The sequence below is a fragment of the Oncorhynchus gorbuscha genome, linkage group LG20 (genome assembly GCF_021184085.1).
Source record: "Oncorhynchus gorbuscha isolate QuinsamMale2020 ecotype Even-year linkage group LG20, OgorEven_v1.0, whole genome shotgun sequence".
NCBI lineage: Eukaryota > Metazoa > Chordata > Actinopteri > Salmoniformes > Salmonidae > Oncorhynchus > Oncorhynchus gorbuscha.
The window spans coordinates 42726132-42752271 of NC_060192.1; the positions used below are offsets into that span (position 1 = coordinate 42726132).

The 26140-nt window shown below is 47.0% G+C and overlaps 1 protein-coding gene across 1 annotated transcript in view; it reads right to left on the reverse strand.

Annotated features, from left to right (window-relative positions):
- Positions 1-26140, reverse strand: part of LOC124006919 (protocadherin Fat 3-like) — a 272695-nt gene that overhangs the window by 28032 nt on the left and 218523 nt on the right. Inside the window, exons 47-52 of the mRNA XM_046317109.1 lie at positions 13826-14095; positions 10107-10269; positions 7556-7752; positions 5058-5211; positions 3865-4098; positions 2510-2688 (exon numbers count right to left, since the gene is read on the reverse strand). Coding sequence (XP_046173065.1) covers positions 2510-2688; positions 3865-4098; positions 5058-5211; positions 7556-7752; positions 10107-10269; positions 13826-14095 — 1197 coding nt within the window. The remainder of the gene's footprint in view (positions 1-2509; positions 2689-3864; positions 4099-5057; positions 5212-7555; positions 7753-10106; positions 10270-13825; positions 14096-26140) is intronic.

The following is a 26140-nucleotide window of genomic DNA, read 5'->3' on the forward strand; positions in this document are numbered from 1 at the left end:
CACACACACACAGACATACCAAGCTTCACTAACACACACACAGACATACCAAGCTTCACTAACACACACACACACAGACATACCAAGCTTCACTAACACACACACACACAGACATACCAAGCTTCACTAACACACACACAGACATACCAAGCTTCACTAACACACACACAGACATACCAAGCTTCACTAACACACACACACACACACACACACACACACACAGACATACCAAGCTTCACTAACACACACACACACAGACATACCAAGCTTCACTAACACACACACAGACATACCAAGCTTCACTAACACACACACAGACATACCAAGCTTCACTAACACACACACAGACATACCAAGCTTCACTAATACACACACACACAGACATACCAAGCTTCACTAACACACACACACACACACACAGACATACAAAGCTTCACTAACACACACACAGACATACCAAGCTTCACTAACACACACACAGACATACCAAGCTTCACTAACACACACACAGACATACCAAGCTTCACTAACACACACACAGACATACCAAGCTTCACTAACACACACACACACACACAGACATACCAAGCTTCACTAACACACACACACACAGACATACCAAGCTTCACTAACACACACACAGACATACCAAGCTTCACTAACACACACACACACACAGACATACCAAGCTTCACTAACACACACACACACAGACATACCAAGCTTCACTAACACACACACACACACACACACAGACATACCAAGCTTCACTAACACACACACAGACATACCAAGCTTCACTAACACACACACACACACAGACATACCAAGCTTCACTAACACACACACAGACATACCGAGCCTCACTAACACACACACACACAGACATACCAAGCTTCACTAACACACACACACACAGACATACCAAGCTTCACTAACACACACACACACAGACATACCAAGCTTCACTAACACACACACACACACAGACATACCAAGCTTCAAGATTCACTAACACACACACAGACATACCAAGCTTCAAGATTCACTAACACACATACAGACATAACCTGAGTTTAAAGATTCACTAACACACACACAGACATAACACAAGCTTCAAGATTCACTAACACACACACATACATAACACAAGCTTTAAGATTCACTAACACACATACAGACATAACACAAGCTTCAAGATTCACTAACACACATACATAATCTTAGCTTCAATATTCATATTACGTGTAAAGCATTGGTACGAGACGAGAAACCATTCAGAAGACTACATTTAAAAGCACCGGCAAAAGGTACGGAACAACTCAGACATTCCATCTCTACCAATCATCACGATGGTTCAGTACAATTCAGCTAAATAGTCCTCAATTCCAAAAAACCAACAGCGATCATTGGTCAGATTGTATCACCCTGTGAAGGTAGTGCCCCCTGCTGGCTAATAGAAACACAGACTCAGTTCTGTGTGGAGTCTGTGCAGAGGGACTGTGTCCTTTCATGTAACTGACCTGTGTTATATCATATTAAAAACGAAAACTAGGTTTTAGGTGAGAATAGGCATTGGTCTGAAGCCTAAAAAGAAAGGAAATTCACATGAGCACCACAATGCCTACTCCACCCATGTTCTACCAAGGTTTAACAGCACCACAATGCCTACTCCACCCATGTTCTACCAAGGTTTTACAGTACCACAATGCCTACTCCACCCATGCTCTACCAAGGTTTTACAGTACCACAATGCCTACTCCACCCATGTTCTACCAAGGTTTTACAGTACCACAATGCCTACTCCACCCATGCTCTACCAAGGTTTTACAGCACCACAATGCCTACTCCACCCATGCTCTACCAAGGTTTTACAGTACCACAATGCCTACTCCACCCATGCTCTACCAAGGTTTAACAGCACCACAATGCCTACTCCACCCATGCTCTACCAAGGTTTTACAGTACCACAATGCCTACTCCACCCATGTTCTACCAAGGTTTTACAGTACCACAATGCCTACTCCACCCATGTTCTACCAAGGTTTTACAGCACCACAATGCCTACTCCACCCATGTTCTACCAAGGTTTTACAGTACCACAATGCCTACTCCACCCATGTTCTACCAAGGTTTTACAGTACCACAATGCCTACTCCACCCATGTTCTACCAAGGTTTTACAGCACCACAATGCCTACTCCACCCATGCTTTTAACCCATGATTAAAATGCCTTGAAGACATGAGAAGGAGCGTAATGGTGTCCACAGATCGATTTACATGTGAACAAGTCGGCCGGAACAGGTACCAGAACCACGCAGGTCCTCTGAACAAATAACTTCACATCTAAGAGGTTTGATGATCAAAATCACGGTCAAAATACCTCCACCTGACCTGTGTCCTATCATATAACTGACCTGTGTCCTATCATATACCTGACCGGTGTCCTATCATATAACTGCCCTGTGCCCTATCATATAACTGACCTGTATCCTATCATATCACTGACCTGTGAGGATAGCGCCCCCTGCAGTCCGGAGCGGTCGGAGGCCTGGATCCTGACCCTGTAGGAGTCTCTGGTCTCTCTGTCCAGGGCTTTCTCCAGAACCACCACGCCTGATACTGGATCTATAGAGAAGAACCCGTCTGCGGAGTCTACCAGGGAGTACACCACCGTACGGTTTGGACCTGGAGGAAACCACAGACACAATACACAGAGTTACGATACACAGCCTGTTAGCCCAGCTAGACCCTCCTAAACCTGACTGAGAGTGGAGGGATCATGTTAGCTAAACCAGACAGAGACCAGACTGTTAGCCTAGCAGCTAGCTAAACACTAACCTCTAACCTAGATGTCATCACTGTGTAGACCACCAATCATCGTGGTGTAGACCATCCTAATTCTAACCCTGACTAAGAGTGGAGGGATCATGTTAGCCTGTTAGCCTAGTGAGACCCTCTTAACCCTAGCACTGACTGAGAATGGAAGGATCATGTTAGCCTGTTAGCCTAGCTAGGGCTAGACACTCTTAACCCTAACCCTGACTGAGAGTGGAGGGATCATGTTAGCCTGTTAGCCTAGCGAGGGCTAGACCCTCCTAACCCTAAACCTTACTGAGAGTGGAATGGATAATGTTAGCATGTTAGCCTAGCTAGACCCTCTAACCCTAAACCTTACTGAGAATGGAAGGATCATGTTAGCCGGTTAGCCTAGCTAGGGCTAGACCCTCCTAACCCTAAACCTTACTGAGAGTGGAATGGATAATGTTAGCATATTAGCCTAGCTAGACCCTCTAACCCTAAACCTTACTGAGAGTGGAGGGATCATGTTAGCCTGTTAGCCTAGCGAGGGCTAGACCCTCCTAACCCTAAACCTTACTGAGAGTGGAAGGAGAAGAACCCCTCTGTCTGCCAGGGACTAGACCACTGTACGGTTAGGATGAGGTATTAAGGAGGTATCCAGATGTTCATATGTGACCCGATTCAGGAAACTAGGCATATGTCACAAGTTACGACTTCACAGGAAAGAAATTTGTACGCAAAACAATTGATTTTTAATCAAATTGTGTTTTTGGGCAGAAATGCCTTCTCGAACATGTGAACTTTCATGTGCCTTAATATCAAACTTGTATGCCATCTGTAAATACGACTAAAATGTGTTTAATTACGAGCCTAATCGGTTTAGCCACAGAAAAAGGAAACAACCTTGTCGCTAGTCATGATTGGCCGCTCTGAACTACTGTCATCTACACACACACACACACACACACACACACACACACACACACACACACACACACACACACACACACACACACACACACACACACACACACACACACACACACACACACACACACAGACCTTCGTCAGGGTCACTGGCTTGAAGGCGTGTCAGCAGTGCTTTGGGGGCGGCGTTCTCATAAATGTTGGCCAGGTATTGGCTGGATAAAAAGGAGGGCGGGTTGTCGTTGACATCCAATAGCGTGACAGAGACCTCGGAGCGACAGAAGAGCCCGCCCCCGTCGGTTGCCTGGGCGATCAACTTGTAGCTGGAGATCATCTCACGGTCCATCACCGTCGATGTCTTCATGTCACCTAGATAGAAGAAGATGCTGTGTGTGTGTGTGTGTGTGTGTGTGTGTGTGTGTGTGTGTGTGTGTGTGTGTGTGTGTGTGTGTGTGTGTGTGTGTGTGTGTGTGTGTGTGTGTGTGTGTGTGTGTGTGTGTGTGTGTGTGCGTGCGTGCGTGCGTGTGTGTGTGCGTGTTCATACTAGTGTTTGAGTGAATGTGTGTTTGCCTGTGTGTGTGCGTGCGTGTTCATACCAGTGTTTGTGTGTGTGTGTGCGTGTTCATACCAGTGTTTGTGTGTGTGTGTGTGTGCGTCTTCATACCAGTGTTTGTGTGTGTGTGTGTGTGCGTGTTCATACCAGTGTTTGTGTGTGTGTGTGTTCATACCAGTGTGTGTGTGTGTGTGTGTGCGTCTTCATACCAGTGTGTGTGTGTGTGTGTGTGTTCATACCAGTGTTTGTGTGTGTGTGTGCGTCTTCATACCAGTGTTTGTGAGTGTGTGTGTGTGCGTGTTCATACCAGTGTTTGTGTGTGTGTGTGTGTGTGTGCGTCTTCATACCAGTGTTTGTGTGTGTGTGTGCGTGCGTGTTCATACCAGTGTTTGTGTGTGTGTGTGTGTGTGTGTGTGTGCGTGTTCATACCAGTGTTTGTGTGTGTGTGTGTTCATACCAGTGTTTGTTTGTGTGTGTGTGTGTGTGTGTGTGTGTGTGTGTGTGTGTGTGTGTGTGTGTGTGTGTGTGTGTGTGTGTGTGTGTGTGTGTGTGTGTGTGTGTGTTCATACCAGTGTTTGTGTGTGTGTGTGTGTGCGTGTTCATACCAGTGTTTGTGTGTGTGTGTGCGTGCGTGTTCATACCAGTGTTTGTGTGTGTGTGTGTTCATAACCCTGTGTGCGTGTGTGTGCGTGTTCACACCAGTGTTTGCGTTTGTGTGTGTGTGTGTGTGTGTGTGTTCATACCATTGTTTGCGTCTGTGTGTGTGTGTTCATACCAGTGTTTGCATCCATATAGAAGTCCTCTACTCCGATCCCAAAAAGAGAATACTGTATCTCAGCACTGGTGCCTGTGTCTGCGTCAGATGCCCCTACAGTCAGAATGCCCTGGTTAGGGGGCATGTCCTCAGGGAAGGTCACGCGGTAGACCGCCTAGGAGATATGCACACACACATGGACATTAACACCGCCTAGGGAGATATGCACACACACATGGCCCCTAGGAGGAACCACCTGAAAACACAAACACATGAAACAACTCTGTCTTCCCCAAAATTACCATGTCCTACAGTATACTGACTCCCCCTACTCCAACAGTATACGGACTCCCCCTACTCCTACAGTATACTGACTCCCCCTGCTTCATGTCTCCCCCTACTGCTACAGTATACTGACTCCCCCTACTGCTACAGTATACTGACTCCCCCTGCTTCATGTCTCCCCCTACTCCTACAGTATACTGACTCCCCCTACTGCTACAGTATACTGACTCCCCCTACTCCTACAGTATACTGACTCCCTCTGCTTCATGTCTCCCCCTACTCCTACAGTATACGGACTCCCCTACTGCTACAGTAAACTGACTCCCCTACTGCTACAGTATACTGACTCCCCCTACTCCTACAGTATACTGACTCCCCCTACTCCTACAGTATACTGACTCCCCCTACTCCTACAGTATACTGACTCCCCCTGCTTCATGTCTCCCACTACTGCTACAGTATACTGACTCCCCCTACTGCTACAGTATACTGACTCCCCCTACTCCTACAGTATACTGACTCCCCTACTCCTACAGTATAATGACTCCCCCTACTCCTACAGTATAATGACTCCCCCTGCTTCATGTCTCCCACTACTGCTACAGTATACTGACTCCCTCTACTGCTACAGTATACTGACTCCCCCTACTGCTACAGTATACTGACTCCCCCTACTCCTACAGTATACTGACTCCCCTACTCCTACAGTATACTGACTCCCCTACTGCTACAGTATACTGACTCCCCCTGCTTCATGTCTCCCCTACTCCTACAGTATACGGACTCCCCTACTGCTACAGTATACTGACTCCCCCTGCTTCATGTCTCTCCCTACTCCTACAGTATACTGACTCCCCCTACTCCTACAGTATACTGACTCCCCTACTCCTACAGTATACTGACTCCCCTACTCCTACAGTATACTGACTCCCCCTGCTTCATGTCTCCCACTACTCCTACAGTATACTGACTCCCCCTACTGCTACAGTATACTGTCTCCCCTACTGCTACAGTATACTGTCTCCCCCTACTGCTACAGTATACTGACTCCCCTACTGCTACAGTATACTGACTCCCCCTGCTTCATGTCTCCCCCTACTCCTACAGTATACGGACTCCCCTACTGCTACAGTATACTGACTCCCCCTGCTTCATGTCTCCCCTACTCCTACAGTATACTGACTCCCCCTACTCCTACAGTATACTGACTCCCCTACTCCTACAGTATACTGACTCCCCTGCTTCATGTCTCCCACTACTCCTACAGTATACTGACTCCCCTACTGCTACAGTATACTGTCTCCCCCTACTGCTACAGTATACTGTCTCCCCCTACTGCTACAGTATACTGTCTCCCCTACTGCTACAGTATACTGACTCCCCTAATGCTACAGTATACTGACTCCCCCTGCTTCATGTCTCCCCTACTCCTACAGTATACTGACTCCCCTACTCCTACAGTATACTGACTCCCCTACTCCTACAGTATACTGACTCCCCTACTCCTACAGTATACTGACTCCCCTGCTTCATGTCTCCCACTACTCCTACAGTATACTGACTCCCCTACTGCTACAGTATACTGACTCCCCCTACTGCTACAGTATACTGTCTCCCCCTACTGCTACAGTATACTGACTCCGCCTACTGCTACAGTATACTGTCTCCCCTACTGCTACAGTATACTGTCTCCCCCTACTGCCACAGTATACTGACTCCCCCTACTGCTACAGTATACTGACTCCCCCTACTGCTACAGTATACTGACTCCCCTACTGCTACAGTATACTGTCTACCCCTACTGCTAAAGTATACTGACTCCCCTACTGCTACAGTATACTGTCTCCCCCTACTGCTACAGTATACTGTCTCCCCTACTGCTACAGTATACTGACTCCCCCTACTGCTACAGTATACTGTCTCCCCCTACTGCTACAGTATACTGTCTCCCCCTACTGCTACAGTATACTGTCTCCCCTACTGCTACAGTATACTGACTCCCCTACTGCTACAGTATACTGTCTCCCCCTACTGCTACAGTATGCTGTCTCCCCCTACTGCTACAGTATACTGTCTCCCCCTACTGCTACAGTATACTGACTCCCCCTACTGCTACAGTATACTGTCTCCCCTTACTGCTACAGTATACTGACTCTCCTTCAACATCCTTCTATCTGTTCTATTTCTACAATTATATATGTTCTAGTTCTACACTGTGACCCCTGACCTCTGACCTGGTTGCAGACAGGTGTGTTGTCGTTGGCGTCCATGACAGTGACCTCCACGGCAGTACGGGTGATGTAGAGGCCGTCGCTGGCGGTGATGTTGAGTAGATAGAAGTCCTGTTTTTCCCTGTCCAGCTGCCCGCGCACCACCACCATCCATTCCCCCTGGACCAGCGCTATACTGAATACTCCCCCTGGGTTACCACCTGTAGTGAGAGGAGAGGTTAGACATTCACACATACACACACACACACAAACTCAGCTGACCGCGCGCCACCATCATCCATTCACCCTGGGTTACCACCTGTAGGGAGAGGAGAGGTTAGACATTCACACATACACACACACACACAAACTCAGCTGACCGCGCACCACCATCATCCATTCACCCTGGGTTACCACCTGTAGGGAGAGGAGAGGTTAGACATTCACACATACACACACGCACACAAACTCAGCTGTCTTGATCATCGATTGTGCTTGGTACTGACTAACTAGCCAACATACTAACTAACTAAGGAACTAACTAACTAACTAGCTAACTAGCTAACATAACATACTAACTTACCAACATACTAACTAACTAACCAACCAACACACCAACTAACCAAAAATACTAACAAACAAAATAATTTACTAGCTAACTAAGTAACATAGTAAATCAATAACATACTAAATAGCTAACTAACCAACATACTAACTAGCTAACTAACATACTAACTAACACACTATCACAATAACTAGCTAGCTAACATACTAACTAACACACTAGCACAATAACTAGCTAGCTAACATATTAACTAACTATCTATCATTCACTGAACAAAAATATAAATTCAACATGCAACAATTTCAACGTTTTTACAGAGTTACAGTTAATACAATGAAATCAGTCAATTGAAATAAATAAATTAGTACCTAATCTATGAATTTCACATGACTGGGAATACAGATATGCATCTGTTGATCACAGATAAAAAAAGTAGGGGCGTGGATCAGAACACCAGTCCGTATCTGGTGTGACCACCATTTGCCTCAAGCAGCGCGACACATCTCCTTCACATAGAGTTGATCAGGCTGTTGATTGTGGTCTGTGGAATGTTGTCCCACTCCTCTTCAATGGCTGTGCGAAGTTGATGGATATTTTGGCGGGAACTGGAACACGGTGTCGTACATGTCGATTCAGAGCATCCCAAACATGCTCAATGGGTGACATGTCTGGTGAGTATGCAGGCCATGGAAGAACTGGGACATTTTCAGCTTCCAGGAATTGTCTACATATCCTAGCGACATGGGACCGTGCATTATCATGCTGAAACACGAGGTGATGGAGGAGGATGAATGGCACGACAATGAGCCTCAGGATCTCGTCACGGCATCACTGTGCATTCACATTTGCCATTGGTAAAATGTAATTGCGTTCATTGTCCATAGTTTATGCCTGCCCAAATGATAAAGCCACTGCCACCATAGGGAACTCTATTCACAACAGCAAACCGCTCGCCCACACAATGCCTTCTGCCCAGTACAGTTGAAACCGGAATTCATCCGTGAAGAACTTCTCCAGCGTGCCAGTAGCCATCGATGGTGAACATTTTCCCACTGAAGTTGGTTGAGACACCAAACTGTAGTCAGGTCAAACCCTGGTGAGGATGACGAGCACGCAAGTGCGCTTCCCCGAGACGGTTTCTGATAGTTTGTGCATTCAATTGTCTTGCAACAGGTCTGGTGGACAGGCCATCACATGATCTTAGTATATATACACCTGTTCTGAAAGGCCCCAGAATCTGCAACACGAAGACCAAGGTGCTCTCCAAACAGGTCAGGGACAAAGTTGTGGAGAAGTACAGATCAGGGTTGGGATTAAAAAAATATCTGAAACTTTGAACATCCCACGGAGCATCATTAAATCCATTATTATAATATGGAAAGAATATGGCACCAAGACAAACCTGCCAAGAGAGGGCCACCCACCAAAACCTACGGACCAGGCAAGGAGGGCATTAATCAGAGAGGCAACAAAGAGACCAAAGATAACTCTGAAGGAGCTGCAAAGCTCCACAGTGGAGATTGGAACATCTGTCCATAGGACCACTTTAAGCCGTACACTCCACAGAGCTGGGCTTTATGGAAGAGTGGCCAGAAAAAAAGACATAGCTTAAAGAAAAAAATAAGCAAATATGTTTGGTGTTTTCCAAAAGACATGTGGGAGAAGGTACTCCAGTCAGATGAGACTAAAATTGAGCTTTTGGCCATCAAGGAAAATGCTATGTCTGGCACAAACCCAACACCTCAGCATCCCGATGAGAAACATCCCCTCAGCATGATGCTGCCACCACCATGCTGTAGGAATGTTTTTAATCGGCAGGGAAACTGGTCAGATTGGAAGGAATGATGGATGGTGCTAAATACAGGGAAATTATTGAGGGAAACCTGTTTCAGTCTTCCAGAGATTTGAGACTGGGACGGAGGTTCACCTTCCAGCAGGACAATGACCTTACGCATACTGCTAAAGCAACACTCGATACTAACTAACCAACATATGAACTAGCTAACTAACCTGTGATGTGGTAGCTGACCAGTTTGTTTTTATCCGTGGTGTCTCCGTCCTTGGTGCTGAGGACAGACACCACCTCTCCTGGCGGGTCACTCTCTCTGACCGCACCCCGGTAAAACTCTCTCTCGAATCGCGGAGGGTTGTCATTCACATCTGCTACAGACACCTGGTACAGGAAGACAGGAGAAAGTAGACATACTACTAGAGTGTGTATGTGAGTTTTCTTCATGCACGGATATCAATGGGACACAGTTGAAATTTGACTGAAGTGGAAGTTAGGCTTCGTCTCTTACTGTTACTTACAGTTTTTCTCAATCTCTTACAAGGATCTTTCATAACAATGTTGTTGATTTAATTTTTGTTTGGGGGGAAGGGGGCCTTTAGCAAAACAAAGTTTCTGCATTAAAATGCCTTCTCCAAAAAAAAACATCAAACTATCTAATACCGTCAAAATGACAAATACTTTCATAAAAAGAACACAGATGTCTGCAAAAAAGGATAACACAACCATGCTTATTTATTTGAGCCTAAGCGAAACAGAAAATCAGTCTGTCTTAAATTGCCAGTAGATCAATAAAGAATGTGTGGTCCTGTGTAGCTCAGTTGGTAGAGCATGGCGCTTGTAACGCCAGGGTAGTGGGTTCGATCCCCGGGACCACCCATATGTAGAATGTATGCACACATGACTGTAAGTCGCTTTGGATAAAAGCGTCTGCTAAATGGCATATATTATTATTATATTATATTAGAATATTTGCAGTAACTAAATCATGACGATCAAAATTGGAAACACAAATTATCAAAAGGTGCAGAATAATAAATAATTACTCTCCTTTTATGCATATTTCACCAAATAATCTCATACAGATTAAATCAAATATTATTCCTGATGAAAATAATTGTAAAAAAAAAAAACATTTTGTTATTGTGTGCAGGATTCATTCATCGGCATCATCACAATACAATTTCATGTGTTCAATACAAAGGTTGGCTCATAGTCAGCTTTCCATTGGCGCACACAGAACCACAATCCACGATTAGAAACAAGGAAAGGTGAATACATTGGTAGGAATGCATAGGCCTTAATCCACACCAGTGGGGAACACAACTGATAGGAATGCATAGACCTTAATCCACACCATTGGGGAACACAACTGATAGGAATGCATAGACCTTAATCCACACCATTGGGGAACACAACTGATAGGAATGCATAGGCCTTAATCCACACCAGTGGGGAACACAACTGATAGGAATGCATAGACCTTAATCCACACCATTGGGGAACACAACTGATAGGAATGCATAGGCCTTAATCCACACCAGTGGGGAACACAACTGATAGGAATGCATAGACCTTAATCCACACCAGTGGGGAACACAACTGATAGGAATGCATAGACCTTAATCCACACCAGTGGGGAACACAACTGATAGGAATGCATAGGCCTTAATCCACACCAGTGGGGAACACAACTGATAGGAATGCATAGACCTTAATCCACACCATTGGGGAACACAACTGATAGGAATGCATAGGCCTTAATCCACACCAGTGGGGAACACAACTGATAGGAATGCATAGACCTTAATCCACACCAGTGGGGAACACAACTGATAGGAATGCATAGACCTTAATCCACACCAGTGGGGAACACAACTGATAGGAATGCATAGGCCTTAATCCACACCAGTGGGGAACACAACTGATAGGAATGCATAGACCTTAATCCACACCAGTGGGGAACACAACTGATAGGAATGCATAGACCTTAATCCACACCAGTGGGGAACACAACTGATAGGAATGCATAGACCTTAATCCACACCAGTGGGGAACACAACTGATAGGAATGCATAGACCTTAATCCACACCAGTGGGGAACACAACTGATAGGAATGCATAGACCTTAATCCACACCAGTGGGGAACACAACTGATAGGAATGCATAGGCCTTAATCCACACCAGTGGGGAACACAACTGATAGGAATGCATAGGCCTTAATCCACACCAGTGGGGAACACAACTGATAGGAATGCATAGACCTTAATCCACACTATTGGGGAACACAACTGATAGGAATGCATAGACCTTAATCCACACTATTGGGGAACACAACTGATAGGAATGCATAGACCTTAATCCACACCAGTGTGGAACACAACTGATAGGAATGCATAGACCTTAATCCACACCAGTGGGGAACACAACTGATAGGAATGCATAGACCTTAATCCACACCAGTGGGGAACACAACTGATAGGAATGCATAGGCTTTAATCCACACCATTGGGGAACACAACTGATAGGAATGCATAGACCTTAATCCACACCATTGGGGAACACAACTGATAGGAATGCATAGACCTTAATCCACACCATTGGGGAACACAACTGATAGGAATGCATAGACCTTAATCCACACCATTGGGGAACACAACTGATAGGAATGCATAGACCTTAATCCACACCATTGGGGAACACAACTGATAGGAATGCATAGACCTTAATCCACACTATTGGGGAACACAACTGATAGGAATGCATAGACCTTAATCCACACCATTGGGGAACACAACTGATAGGAATGCATAGACCTTAATCCACACCATTGGGGAACACAACTGATAGGAATGCATAGACCTTAATCCACACCAAAGCAACGCTTTTTAATGGAAGGTCACAACCCAAAGACACTTTAGAAGTAACAGAACTTCATTCTCTGCATCTCCTCAATATCGTAAAAAATCATTAAAATGTGATCGTCCCCATTGCGTAGATCGTCTCTTATATTGTGCTTGATACTGATGGTTTAGACTTTAGTGCACTGGTTTTTACTGATTGCTGGAAAAACTGAACACAATATCTTCTGATGAAAACAATGTGTTAATATTCTGTGGAAAAAAAAATAAGTAAATTGAATTTGTTATTCACTGATGACCTTTGTTTTTAAAGTTTTGCAAAAGGCAAGAAAATTATCAGAATTTCTGGAAATGTATTTAAGTATTTGACCATTGTAGTTCTGCTATAGACAGTTTGGTTGTTTAGTAACAAAACGATTAGGGGGCTACATGTGGAAAAACAGACAGGGTTGGTTTAGACTGTTGACACAGACACTAATACCCCCACAAACAGACACTATTAGCCCCCCCTACAAACAGACACTAATATCCCCCTACAAACAGACACTATTACCCCCCCTACACACAGACACTAAAACCCCGTACACACGGACCCCCCCCCCCACACACACACATCCCCCTGCCCTCACCGTGACGACAGACACCCCACACACACACACACACACACATCCCCCTGCCCTCACCGTGACAACAGACACCCCCCCACACACACACACATCCCCCCTGCCCTCACCGTGACGACAGACACCCCCCCACACACACACACACATCCCCCTGCCCTCACCGTGACAACAGACACCCCCCCACACACACACACATCCCCCTGCCCTCACCGTGACGACAGACACCCCCCCCACACACACACATCCCCCCTGCCCTCACCGTGACGACAGACACCCCCCCCCACACACACACATCCCCCTGCCCTCACCGTGACAACAGACACCCCCCCACACACACACATCCCCCTGCCCTCACCGTGACGACAGACACCCCCCCCCACACACACATCCCCCTGCCCTCACCGTGACAACAGACACCCCCCCCCCCCCACACACACACATCCCCCTGCCCTCACCGTGACAACAGTGGTAGAGGATAGCTGTAGCAGCTCCCCCAGGTCTGAAGACACCACCACGAAGGTGTAGCTGGGTCCAGCCTCATGGTCCAGAACCGACAGGGTTGTGATCCAGCCCGTTTTACTGTCAATGGAAAACACTGGTCCGGTACCAGAAGAACTTGTTGAACCAGTACTGGTACCAGTAATACCAAATGAGGAACCGGCTGAGGTGCGGTCTGGTCTGTTCTCCTGGATCTGGTTAAGTGGAGGACCCAAGCTGTAGGTGACCTGGAAAAAAGAGGAGGAAAGGAAGAGGAGGAGGAGGGGGAAAGGAGGAGGAGGAACAAGAGGAGAAGTAAGAGATGAGGAGGGGGAAAGGAGGAAGAGGAGGGGGAAAGGAGGAGGAGGAGGAGGAGGAACAAGAGGAGAAGTAAGAGATGAGGAGGGGGAAGAGGGGGAGGAAGAGGAGGACAGTGGCATAGTTAAGGGTAAATGCCATTTACACCCCATTGTGTGAGTGTTTAATCAAATCTAATGTATTTATAAAGACCTTCTCACATCAGCTGATATCTCAAAGTGCTGTACAGAAACCCAGCCTAAAACCCCAAACAGCAAGCAATGCAGGTGTAGAAGCACGGTGGCTAGGAAAAACTCCCTAGTTTATCCATCTATTGGCTAGGAACAACTCCCTAGTTTACCCATCTATTGGCTAGGAACAACTCCCCTAGTTTACCCATCTATTGGCTAGGAACAACTCCCTAGTTTACCCATCTATTGGCTAGGAACAACTCCCCTAGTTTACCCATCTATTGGCTAGGAACAACTCCCTAGTTTACCCATCTATTGACTAGGAACAACTCCCTAGTTTACCCATCTATTGGCTAGGAACAACTCCCTAGTTTACCCATCTATTGGCTAGGAACAACTCCCTAGTTTACCCATCTATTGGCTAGGAACAACTCCCCTAGTTTACCCATCTATTGGCTAGGAACAACTCCCTAGTTTACCCATCTATTGGCTAGGAACAACTCCCTAGTTTACCCATCTATTGGCTAGGAACAACTCCCTAGTTTACCCATCTATTGGCTAGGAACAACTCCCTAGTTTACCCATCTATTGGCTAGGAACAACTCCAACTCCCTAGTTTACCCATCTATTGGCTAGGAACAACTCCCTAGTTTACCCATCTATTGGCGAGGAACAACTCCCCTAGTTTACCCATCTATTGGCTAGGAACAACTCCCTAGTTTACCCATCTATTGGCTAGGAACAACTCCCTAGTTTACCCATCTATTGGCTAGGAACAACTCCCCTAGTTTACCCATCTATTGGCTAGGAACAACTCCCTAGTTTACCCATCTATTGGCTAGGAACAACTCCCTAGTTTTGTCATGTTTGTCATTTATTGTCATGTCTTGTCCCTGTGCTCCCCATGCTATTCGTTTCCCTCTGCTGGTCTTGTTTGGTTCTTTCCCTCCTTCTATCCCTCTCTCTCCCCCTCCCTCTCTCACTCTCTCGCTCTCTCTTCTCTCTGTCGTTCCGTTCCTGCTCCCAGCTGTTCCTATTCCCCTAATCATCATTTAGTCTTCCCACACCTGTTCCCGATCCTTTCCCCTGATTAGAGTCCCTATTTATTCCTTTGTGATCCGTTCCTGTTCCGTCGGTTCCTTGTATTGTATTCACCATGCTGTGATTGCGTTTCGCCCTGTCCTGTCGTGTTTTTGCCGTGATTGTGTATCACCCTGTCCTGTCGTGTTTTGTGCCTTCATCAGATGCTGCGTGTGAGCAGGTGTCTCAGTCGACTACGGCCTGCGCCTACCCGAAGCGACCTGCAGTCTGTGGCCGCTTCTCCAGTTGTTTCCCCTCTACAAGTCTAGGGGATTTCTGTTATTCCGTTTTGGACTTTAATAAACTCTGTTTCTGTTAAGTCGCGTTTGGGTCCTCTTTCACCTGCATGACAGAAGGAACCGACCAAGGAATGGACCCAGCGACTTCAGACGCTCGTTACACTGCCGTCGAGATCCAAGGAGCCATGCTCGGCAGACACGAGCAGGAATTGTCTGCTGCTCGCCATGCCGTGGAAAACCTGGCCGCTCAGGTTTCCGACCTCTCTGGACAGTTCCAGAGTCTACGTCTCGTGCCACCTGTTACTTCCTGGCCTGCCGAGCCTCCAGAACCTAGGGTTAATAACCCACCTTGCTACTCCGGGCAGCCCACTGAGTGCCGCTCCTTTCTCACGCAGTGTGAGATTGTGTTCTCTCTCCAACCCAACACATACTCTAGAGAGAGAGCTCGGGTTGCTTACGTCATTTCGCTCCTTACTGGCCGGGCTCGAGAATGGGGCACAGCTATCTGGGAGGCAAGGGCTGATTGCTCTAACGATTTCCAGAACTTTAAAGAGGAGATGATTCGGGTTTTTGACCGTTCAGTTTTTGGTGGGGAGGCTTCTAGGGCCCTGGCTTCCTTATGCCAAGGTGAACGGTCCATAACGGATTATTCCATTGAGTTTCGCACTCTTGCTGCCTCTAGTGAGTGGAACGAGCCGGCGCTGCTCGCTCGTTTTCTGGAGGGACTCCACGCAGTGGTTAAGGATGAGATTCTCTCCCGGGAGGTTCCATCAGATGTGGATTCTTTGATTGCTCTCGCCATCCGCATAGAACGACGGGTAGATCTTCGTCACCGGGCTCGTGGAAGAGAGCTCGCATCAACGGTGTTTCCCTGCTCCGCATCGCAACCATCTCCCTCCTCTGGCTTTGAGACTGAGCCCATGCAGCTGGGAGGGATTCGCATCTCGAATAAGGAGAGGGAACGGAGGATCACCAACCGCCTGTGTCTCTATTGCGGAGTGGCTGGACATTTTGTTAATTCATGTCCAGTAAGAGGCCAGAGCCCATCAGTAAGCGGAGGGCTACTGGTGAGCGCTACTACTCAGGTCCCTTCATCTAGATCTTGTACTACTATGTCGGTCCATCTACGCTGGACCGGTTCGGGTGCTACATGCAGTGCTTTGATTGACTCTGGGGCTGAGGGTTGTTTCATGGACGAAGCATGGGCTCGGAAACATAACATTCCTTTCAGACCGTTAGACAGGCCTACGCCCATGTTTGCCTTAGATGGTAGTCATCTTCCCAGTATCAAATTTGAGACACTACCTTTAACTCTCACAGTATCTGGTAACCACAGTGAGACTATTTCTTTTTTGATTTTCCGTTCACCGTTTACACCTGTTGTTTTGGGTCATCCCTGGCTAGTATGTCATAATCCTTCTATTAATTGGTCTAGTAATTCTATCCTATCCTGGAACGTTTCTTGTCATGTGAAGTGTTTAATGTCTGCCATCCCTCCCGTTTCTTCTGTCCCTACTTCTCAGGAGGAACCTGGCGATTTGACAGGAGTGCCGGAGGAATATCATGATCTGCGCACGGTCTTCAGTCGGTCCCGAGCCAACTCCCTTCCTCCTCACCGGTCGTATGATTGTAGTATTGATCTCCTTCCGGGGACCACTCCTCCTCGAGGTAGACTATACTCTCTGTCGGCTCCCGAACGTAAGGCTCTCGAGGATTATTTGTCTGTGTCTCTTGACGCCGGTACCATAGTGCCTTCTTCTTCTCCGGCCGGGGCGGGGTTCTTTTTTGTTAAAAAGAAGGACGGTACTCTGCGCCCCTGCGTGGATTATCGAGGGCTGAATGACATAACGGTTAAGAATCGTTATCCGCTTCCCCTTATGTCATCAGCCTTCGAGATTCTGCAGGGAGCCAGGTGCTTTACTAAGTTGGACCTTCGTAACGCTTACCATCTCGTGCGCATCAGAGAGGGGGACGAGTGGAAAACGGCGTTTAACACTCCGTTAGGGCATTTTGAGTACCGGGTTCTGCCGTTCGGTCTCGCCAATGCGCCAGCTGTTTTTCAGGCATTAGTTAATGATGTTCTGAGAGACATGCTGAACATTTTTGTTTTTGTCTATCTTGACGATATCCTGATTTTTTCTCCGTCACTCGAGATTCATGTTCAGCACGTTCGACGTGTTCTACAGCGCCTTTTAGAGAATTGTCTCTACGTAAAGGCTGAGAAGTGCTCTTTTCATGTCTCCTCCGTTACTTTTCTCGGTTCCGTTATTTCCGCTGAAGGCATTCAGATGGATTCCGCTAAGGTCCAAGCTGTCAGTGATTGGCCCGTTCCAAGGTCACGTGTCGAGTTGCAGCGCTTTTTAGGTTTCGCTAATTTCTATCGGCGTTTCATTCGTAATTTCGGTCAAGTTGCTGCCCCTCTCACAGCTCTTACTTCTGTCAAGACGTGTTTTAAGTGGTCCGGTTCCGCCCAGGGAGCTTTTGATCTTCTAAAAGAACGCTTTACGTCCGCTCCTATCCTCGTTACTCCTGACGTCACTAGACAATTCATTGTCGAGGTTGACGCTTCAGAGGTAGGCGTGGGAGCCATCCTATCCCAGCGCTTCCAGTCTGACGATAAGGTTCATCCTTGCGCTTATTTTTCTCATCGCCTGTCGCCATCTGAGCGCAACTATGATGTGGGTAACCGTGAACTGCTCGCCATCCGCTTAGCCCTAGGCGAATGGCGACAGTGGTTGGAGGGGGCGACCGTTCCTTTTGTCGTTTGGACAGACCATAAGAACCTTGAGTACATCCGTTCTGCCAAACGACTTAATGCCCGTCAAGCTCGTTGGGCGTTGTTTTTCGCTCGTTTCGAGTTTGTGATTTCTTACCGTCCGGGTAGCAAGAACACCAAGCCTGATGCCTTATCCCGTCTGTTTAGTTCTTCTGTGGCTTCTACTGATCCCGAGGGGATTCTTCCTTATGGGCGTGTTGTCGGGTTAACAGTCTGGGGAATTGAAAGACAGGTTAAGCAAGCACTCACGCACACTGCGTCGCCGCGCGCTTGTCCTAGTAACCTCCTTTTCGTTCCTGTTTCCACTCGTCTGGCTGTTCTTCAGTGGGCTCACTCTGCCAAGTTAGCGGGTCATCCCGGTGTTCGAGGCACTCTTGCGTCTATTCGCCAGCGCTTTTGGTGGCCGACTCAGGAGCGTGACACGCGCCGTTTCGTGGCTGCTTGTTCGGACTGCGCGCAGACTAAGTCGGGTAACTCTCCTCCTGCCGGTCGTCTCAGACCGCTCCCCATTCCTTCTCGACCATGGTCTCACATTGCCTTAGACTTCATTACCGGTCTGCCTTTGTCTGCGGGGAAGACTGTGATTCTGACGGTTGTCGATAGGTTCTCTAAGGCGGCACATTTCATTCCCCTCGCTAAACTTCCTTCCGCTAAGGAGACGGCACAAATCATTATTGAGAATGTATTCAGAATTCATGGCCTCCCGTTAGACGCCGTTTCAGACAGAGGCCCGCAATTCACGTCACAGTTTTGGAGGGAGTTTTGTCGTTTGATTGGTGCGTCCGTCAGTCTCTCCTCCGGGTTTCATCCCCAGTCTAACGGTCAAGCAGAGAGGGCCAATCAGACGATTGGTCGCATACTACGCAGCCTTTCTTTCAGAAACCCTGCGTCTTGGGCTGAACAGCTCCCCTGGGCAGAATACGCTCACAATTCGCTTCCTTCGTCTGCTACCGGGTTATCTCCGTTTCAGAGTAGTCTGGGTTACCAGCCTCCTCTGTTCTCATCCCAGCTTGCCGAGTCCAGCGTTCCCTCCGCTCAAGCGTTTGTCCAACGTTGTGAGCGCACCTGGAGGAGGGTGAGGTCTGCACTTTGCCGTTACAGGGCACAGACGGTGAGAGCCGCCAATAAACGCAGGATTAAGAGTCCAAGGTATTGTTGCGGCCAGAGAGTGTGGCTTTCCACTCGCAACCTTCCTCTTACGACAGCTTCTCGTAAGTTGACTCCGCGGTTCATTGGTCCGTTCCGTGTCTCCCAGGTCGTCAATCCTGTCGCTGTGCGACTGCTTCTTCCGCGACATCTTCGTCGCGTCCATCCTGTCTTCCATGTCTCCTGTGTTAAGCCCTTTCTTCGCACCCCCGTTCGTCTTCCCTCCCCCTCCCGTCCTTGTCGAGCGCACCTATTTACAAGGTACATAAGATTATGGACATGCGTTCTCGGGGACGGGGTCACCAATACCTAGTGGATTGGGAGGGTTACGGTCCTGAGGAGAGGAGTTGGGTTCCGTCTCGGGACGTGCTGGACCGTTCGCTCATCGATGATTTCCTCCGTTGCCGCCAGGATTCCTCCTCGAGTGCGCCAGGAGGCGCTCGGTGAGTGGGGGGTACTGTCATGTTTGTCATTTATTGTCATGTCTTGTCCCTGTGCTCCCCATGCTATTCGTTTCCCTCTGCTGGTCTTGTTTGGTTCTTTCCCTCCTTCTATCCCTCTCTCTCCCCCTCCCTCTCTCACTCTCTCGCTCTCTCTTCTCTCTGTCGTTCCGTTCCTGCTCCCAGCTGTTCCTATTCCCCTAATCATCATTTAGTCTTCCCACACCTGTTCCCGATCCTTTCCCCTGATTAGAGTCCCTATTTATTCCTTTGTGATCCGTTCCTGTTCCGTCGGTTCCTTGTATTGTATTCACCATGCTGTGATTGCGTTTCGCCCTGTCCTGTCGTGTTTTTGCCGTGATTGTGTATCACCCTGTCCTGTCGTGTTTTGTGCCTTCATCAGATGCTGCGTGTGAGCAGGTGTCTCAGTCGACTACGGCCTGCGCCTACCCGAAGCGACCTGCAGTCTGTGGCCGCTTCTCCAGTTGTTTCCCCTCTACAAGTCTAGGGGATTTCTGTTATTCCGTTTTGGACTTTAATAAACTCTGTTTCTGTTAAGTCGCGTTTGGGTCCTCTTTCACCTGCATGACAAGTTTACCCATCTATTGGCTAGGAACAACTCCCCAGTTTACCCATCTATTGCGGAAATACAGAGGCTTGTGAAAGTATTTTCCTATTTTGTTGCCTCACAGCCTGGAATTAAAATGGATTTTTGGGGGATTGGTATCATTTGATTTACACAACATTTGATATACACAACATGCCTACCACTTGAATTATATTAGTATTTAGCACTATCCATCATTCCTTCAATTCTGACCAGTTTCCCAGTCCCTGACGATGAAAAACATCCCCACAGCATGGTGGTGGCAGCATGGCTTGGCATCCGACCGCAAGGCACTACAGAGGGTAATGAGTGCGGCCCAGTACATCACTCGGGCCGAGCTCCCTGCCATCCAGGACCTCTATATCAGGCCATGTCAGAGGAAGGCCCTAAAAAATTGTCAAAGACTCCCAGCCACCCAAGCAATAGTTTGTTCTCTCCGCTATCACGTGGCAAGCGGTAGCACTGCCCCAAGTCTGGAACCAACAGGACCCTGAACAGCTTCTACCCCCAAGCCACAAGACTGCTAAATAACATAGTTAAGCAGGGTAGCTATTGGTTAGTTAGTTATTTAACTATCTGCATTGAACCTTTTACACTAACTTTCTTTTCCTCATCACTTACGCTACTACATTTACATTACATTTCAGTCATTTAGCAGACGCTCTTATCCTACTGCTGGTGATTATCTGGCCCTTTATTCCTAGTTATTTGTACATATCAACCTGAATGACCTCGTACCCCGGCACATCGACTCGGTACCGGTACCCCGTGTATATAGCAGAGTTATCATTACTCAGTGACTCGGTACCGGTACCCCGTGTATATAGCAGAGTTATCATTACTCAGTGACTCGGTACCAGTACCCCGTGTATATAGCAGAGTTATCATTACTCATGGGCTCGGTACCGGTACCCCGTGTATATAGCAGAGTTATCATTACTCATTGACTCGGTACCAGTACCCCGTGTATATAGCAGAGTTATCATTACTCAGTACTGGTACCCCGTGTATATAGCAGAGTTATCATTACTCAGTACTGGTACCCCGTGTATATAGCATAGTTATCATTACTCAGTACTGGTACCCTGTGTATATAGCAGAGTTATCATTACTCAGTACTGGTACCCCGTGTATATAGCAGAGTTATCATTACTCAGTGACTCGGTACCGGTACCCCGTGTATATAGCAGAGTTATCATTACTCATTGACTCGGTACCAGTACCCGTGTATATAGCAGAGTTATCATTACTCATGGGCTCGGGCGGTACCCCGTGTATATAGCAGAGTTATCATTACTCATTGACTCGGTACCAGTACCCCGTGTATATAGCAGAGTTATCATTACTCAGTACTGGTACCCCGTGTATATAGCAGAGTTATCATTACTCAGTACTGGTACCCCGTGTATATAGCAGAGTTATCATTACTCAGTACTGGTACCCTGTGTATATAGCAGAGTTATCATTACTCGGTACCGGTACCCCGTGTATATAGCAGAGTTATCATTACTCAGTGACTCGGTACCGGTACCCCGTGTATATAGCAGAGTTATCATTACTCAGTACTGGTACCCCGTGTATATAGCAGAGTTATCATTACTCAGTACTGGTACCCTGTGTATATAGCAGAGTTATCATTACTCAGTACCGGTACCCCATGTATATAGCAGAGTTATCATTACTCATGGGCTCGGTACCGGTACCCCGTGTATATAGCAGAGTTATCATTACTCAGTACTGGTACCCCGTGTATATAGCAGAGTTATCATTACTCATGGGCTCGGTACCGGTACCCCGTGTATATAGCAGAGTTATCATTACTCAGTGACTCGGTACCGGTACCCCGTGTATATAGCAGAGTTATCATTACTCAGTACTGGTACCCCGTGTATATAGCAGAGTTATCATTACTCAGTACTGGTACCCCGTGTATATAGCAGAGTTATCATTACTCAGTACTGGTACCCTGTGTATATAGCAGAGTTATCATTACTCAGTACCGGTATCCCGTGTATATAGCAGAGTTATCATTACTCATGGGCTCGGTACCGGTACCCCGTGTATATAGCAGAGTTATCATTACTCAGTACCGGTACCCCGTGTATATAGCAGAGTTATCATTACTCATGGGCTCGGTACCGGTACCCTGTGTATATAGCAGAGTTATCATTACTCAGTACTGGTACCCCGTGTATATAGCAGAGTTATCATTACTCATTGACTCGGTACCGGTACTCCGTGTATATAGCAGAGTTATCATTACTCAGTACTGGTACCCCGGGTATATAGCAGAGTTATCATTACTCATTGACTCGGTACCGGTACCCCGTGTATATATTTCTCAATATTCTTTATCACTGCAATCCCGGTTAAGGTGCCGTAAGCATTTCACTCATAGCATGTTGATAATATAATACAAAGATGATAACATGATACTAAGATGATAATATAATACAAAGATGATAACATGATACTAAGATGATAATATAATACAAAGATGATAACATGATACTAAGATGATGATATAATACAAAGATGATAACATGATACTAAGATGATAATATAATACAAAGATGATAACATGATACTAAGATGATGATATAATACAAAGATGATAACATGATACTAAGATGATGATATAAAACAAAGATGATAACATGATACTAAGATGATAATATAATACAAAGATGATAACATCTTGAAATTCCGGAGTTCTAAATTGAGCAGCTGCTGAAAAATGAGCTCCTGTATTTATTGAGATTTAAATGTTTTTTTAGAGTGAAGTACATCGAAAAAATCAAGAGAAAACTGCAAGACTCAATAGAAGACAAAACAAGGAACAAACTAAACAAGACAGGCTTTTGAAAAATTAACTATTTTTTTTCATAAAATTGTACAGTTATCTTAGCTAGGTGAATTGCTAGCAGAATTGTTTACTTGTTGCTAAGCAGTTGCTAGGGACTCTCCTGGAAGAAGCTAGCTAGCTTACAAAGAATAACAACAAAAAATATCTAGTTAACAGAAGAAAGGAAGACAAAATAAGGACAAAAGAAGGACAGAAGAAAAAGGAAAAGAAAGAGGACAACAAAGTGAAACAGTCAGCACTTCTATTGCAACTTCGTATTTCGTCGTCCTAACGTAGTCTACACTGCTATCTGCCCAGCAGCTAGCCAGCTAGCAAACGTCCACCGTCTACCGAATAGCAGCACTGTAGAAACTATTACACTCAACTGAACGACTTGATTAGTGTAGTGTTAGCTAGCTACATAGTTGTCTTTGCTGTCTTCGTATCCAAGATAATTGTGTAGTTTAGAGCGTGTAGTCTTAGAGTGATTATCTTAATTTACCGAGGTTAGCTAGCCAGCTATTTGTCTTCCTTAACGTAGGAGACACTGCTAGCTAGCCAACAGCTAGCCAACGTCTACTGAATAGAACTTCCGCACTCAACAACCCGGTCGCATTCCGCTTCGCTCCACAGGTAGTATCACATTTTTCATTTCATTTCATTACAGCACAAACGGTTTGATTTGTTTGATCGTAGCTAGCTACATAGCCGTCTGTGTATCAAAGATAATTGTGTAGTCTAGAGCGATTTTCTAGGTTAGCTAGCCAGCTATTGTCGTTCTTTTAACGCAACGTAACGTAATCAACACTGCTAGCTAGCCAGCTAGCCCCCGAATAGCAGCACTGTAGAAACTACTACACTCAACGGAACGACTTGATTAGTGTAGTGTCAACAACGCAGCCACTGTCAGCTAGCCTACAAAGTCAACAACGCAGCCACTGCCAGCTAGCCTACTTCAGCAGTACTGTATCATTTTTAATAATTTTAGTCAATAAGATTCTTGCTACATAAGCTTAACTTTCTGAACATTCGAGACGTGTAGTCCACTTGTCATTCCAATCTCCTTGCATTAGCGTAGCCTCTTCTGTAGCCTGTCAACTATGTGTCTGTCTATCCCTGTTCTCTCCTCTCTGCACAGACCATACAAACGCTCCAAACCGCGTGGCCGCTGCCACCCTAATCTGGTGGTCCCAGCGCGCACGACCCACGTGGAGTTCCAGGTCTCCGGTAGCCTCTGGAACTGCCGATCTGCAGCCAACAAGGCAGAGTTCATCTCAGCCTATGCCTCCCTCCAGTCCCTCGACTTCTTGGCACTGACAGAAACATGGATCACCACAGATAACACTGCTACTCCTACTGCTCTCTCTTCGTCCGCCCACGTGTTCTCGCACACCCCGAGAGCTTCTGGTCAGCGGGGTGGTGGCATAGGGATCCTTATCTCTCCCATGTGGTCATTCTCTCTTTCTCCCCTTACCCATCTGTCTATCGCCTCCTTTGAATTTCATGCTGTCACAGTTACCAGCCCTTTCAAGCTTAACATCCTTATCATTTATCGCCCTCCAGGTCCCCTCGGAGAGTTCATCAATGAGCTTGATGCCTTGATAAGCTCCTTTCCTGAGGACGGCTCACCTCTCACAGTTCTGGGCGACTTTAACCTCCCCACGTCTACCTTTGACTCATTCCTCTCTGCCTCCTTCTTTCCACTCCTCTCCTCTTTTGACCTCACCCTCTCACCTTCCCCCTACTCACAAGGCAGGCAATACGCTCGACCTCATCTTTACTAGATGCTGTTCTTCCACTAACCTCATTGCAACTCCCCTCCAAGTCTCCGACCACTACCTTGTATCCTTTTCCCTCTCGCTCTCATCCAACACTTCCCACACTGCCCCTACTCGGATGGTATCGCGCCGTCCCAACCTTCGCTCTCTCTCCCCCGCTACTCTCTCCTCTTCCATCCTATCATCTCTTCCCTCTGCTCAAACCTTCTCCAACCTATCTCCTGATTCTGCCTCCTCAACCCTCCTCTCCTCCCTTTCTGCATCCTTTGACTCTCTATGTCCCCTATCTTCCAGGCCGGCTCGGTCCTCCCCTCCCGCTCCGTGGCTTGACGACTCAATGCGAGCTCACAGAACAGGGCTCCGGAAGGCCGAGCGGAAATGGAGGAAAACTCGCCTCCCTGCGGACCTGGCATCCTTTCACTCCCTCCTCTCTACATTTTCCTCCTCTGCCTCTGCTGCTAAAGCCACTTTCTACCACTCTAAATTCCAAGCATCTGCCTCTAACCCTAGGAAGCTCTTTGCCACATTCTCCTCCCTCCTGAATCCTCCTCCCCCTCCCCCCTCCTCCCTCTCTGCAGATGACTTCGTCAACCATTTTGAAAAGAAGATCGACGACATCCGATCCTCGTTTGCTAAGTCAAACAACACCGCTGGTTCTGCTCACACTGCCCTACCCTGTGCTCTGACCTCTTTCTCCCCTCTCTCTCCAGATGAAATCTCGCGTCTTGTGACGGCCGGCCGCCCAACAACCTGCCCGCTCGACCCTATCCCCTCCTCTCTTCTCCAGACCATTTCCGGAGACCTTCTCCCTTACCTCACCTCGCTCATCAACTTATCCCTGACCGCTGGCTACGTCCCTTCCGTCTTCAAGAGAGCGAGAGTTGCACCCCTTCT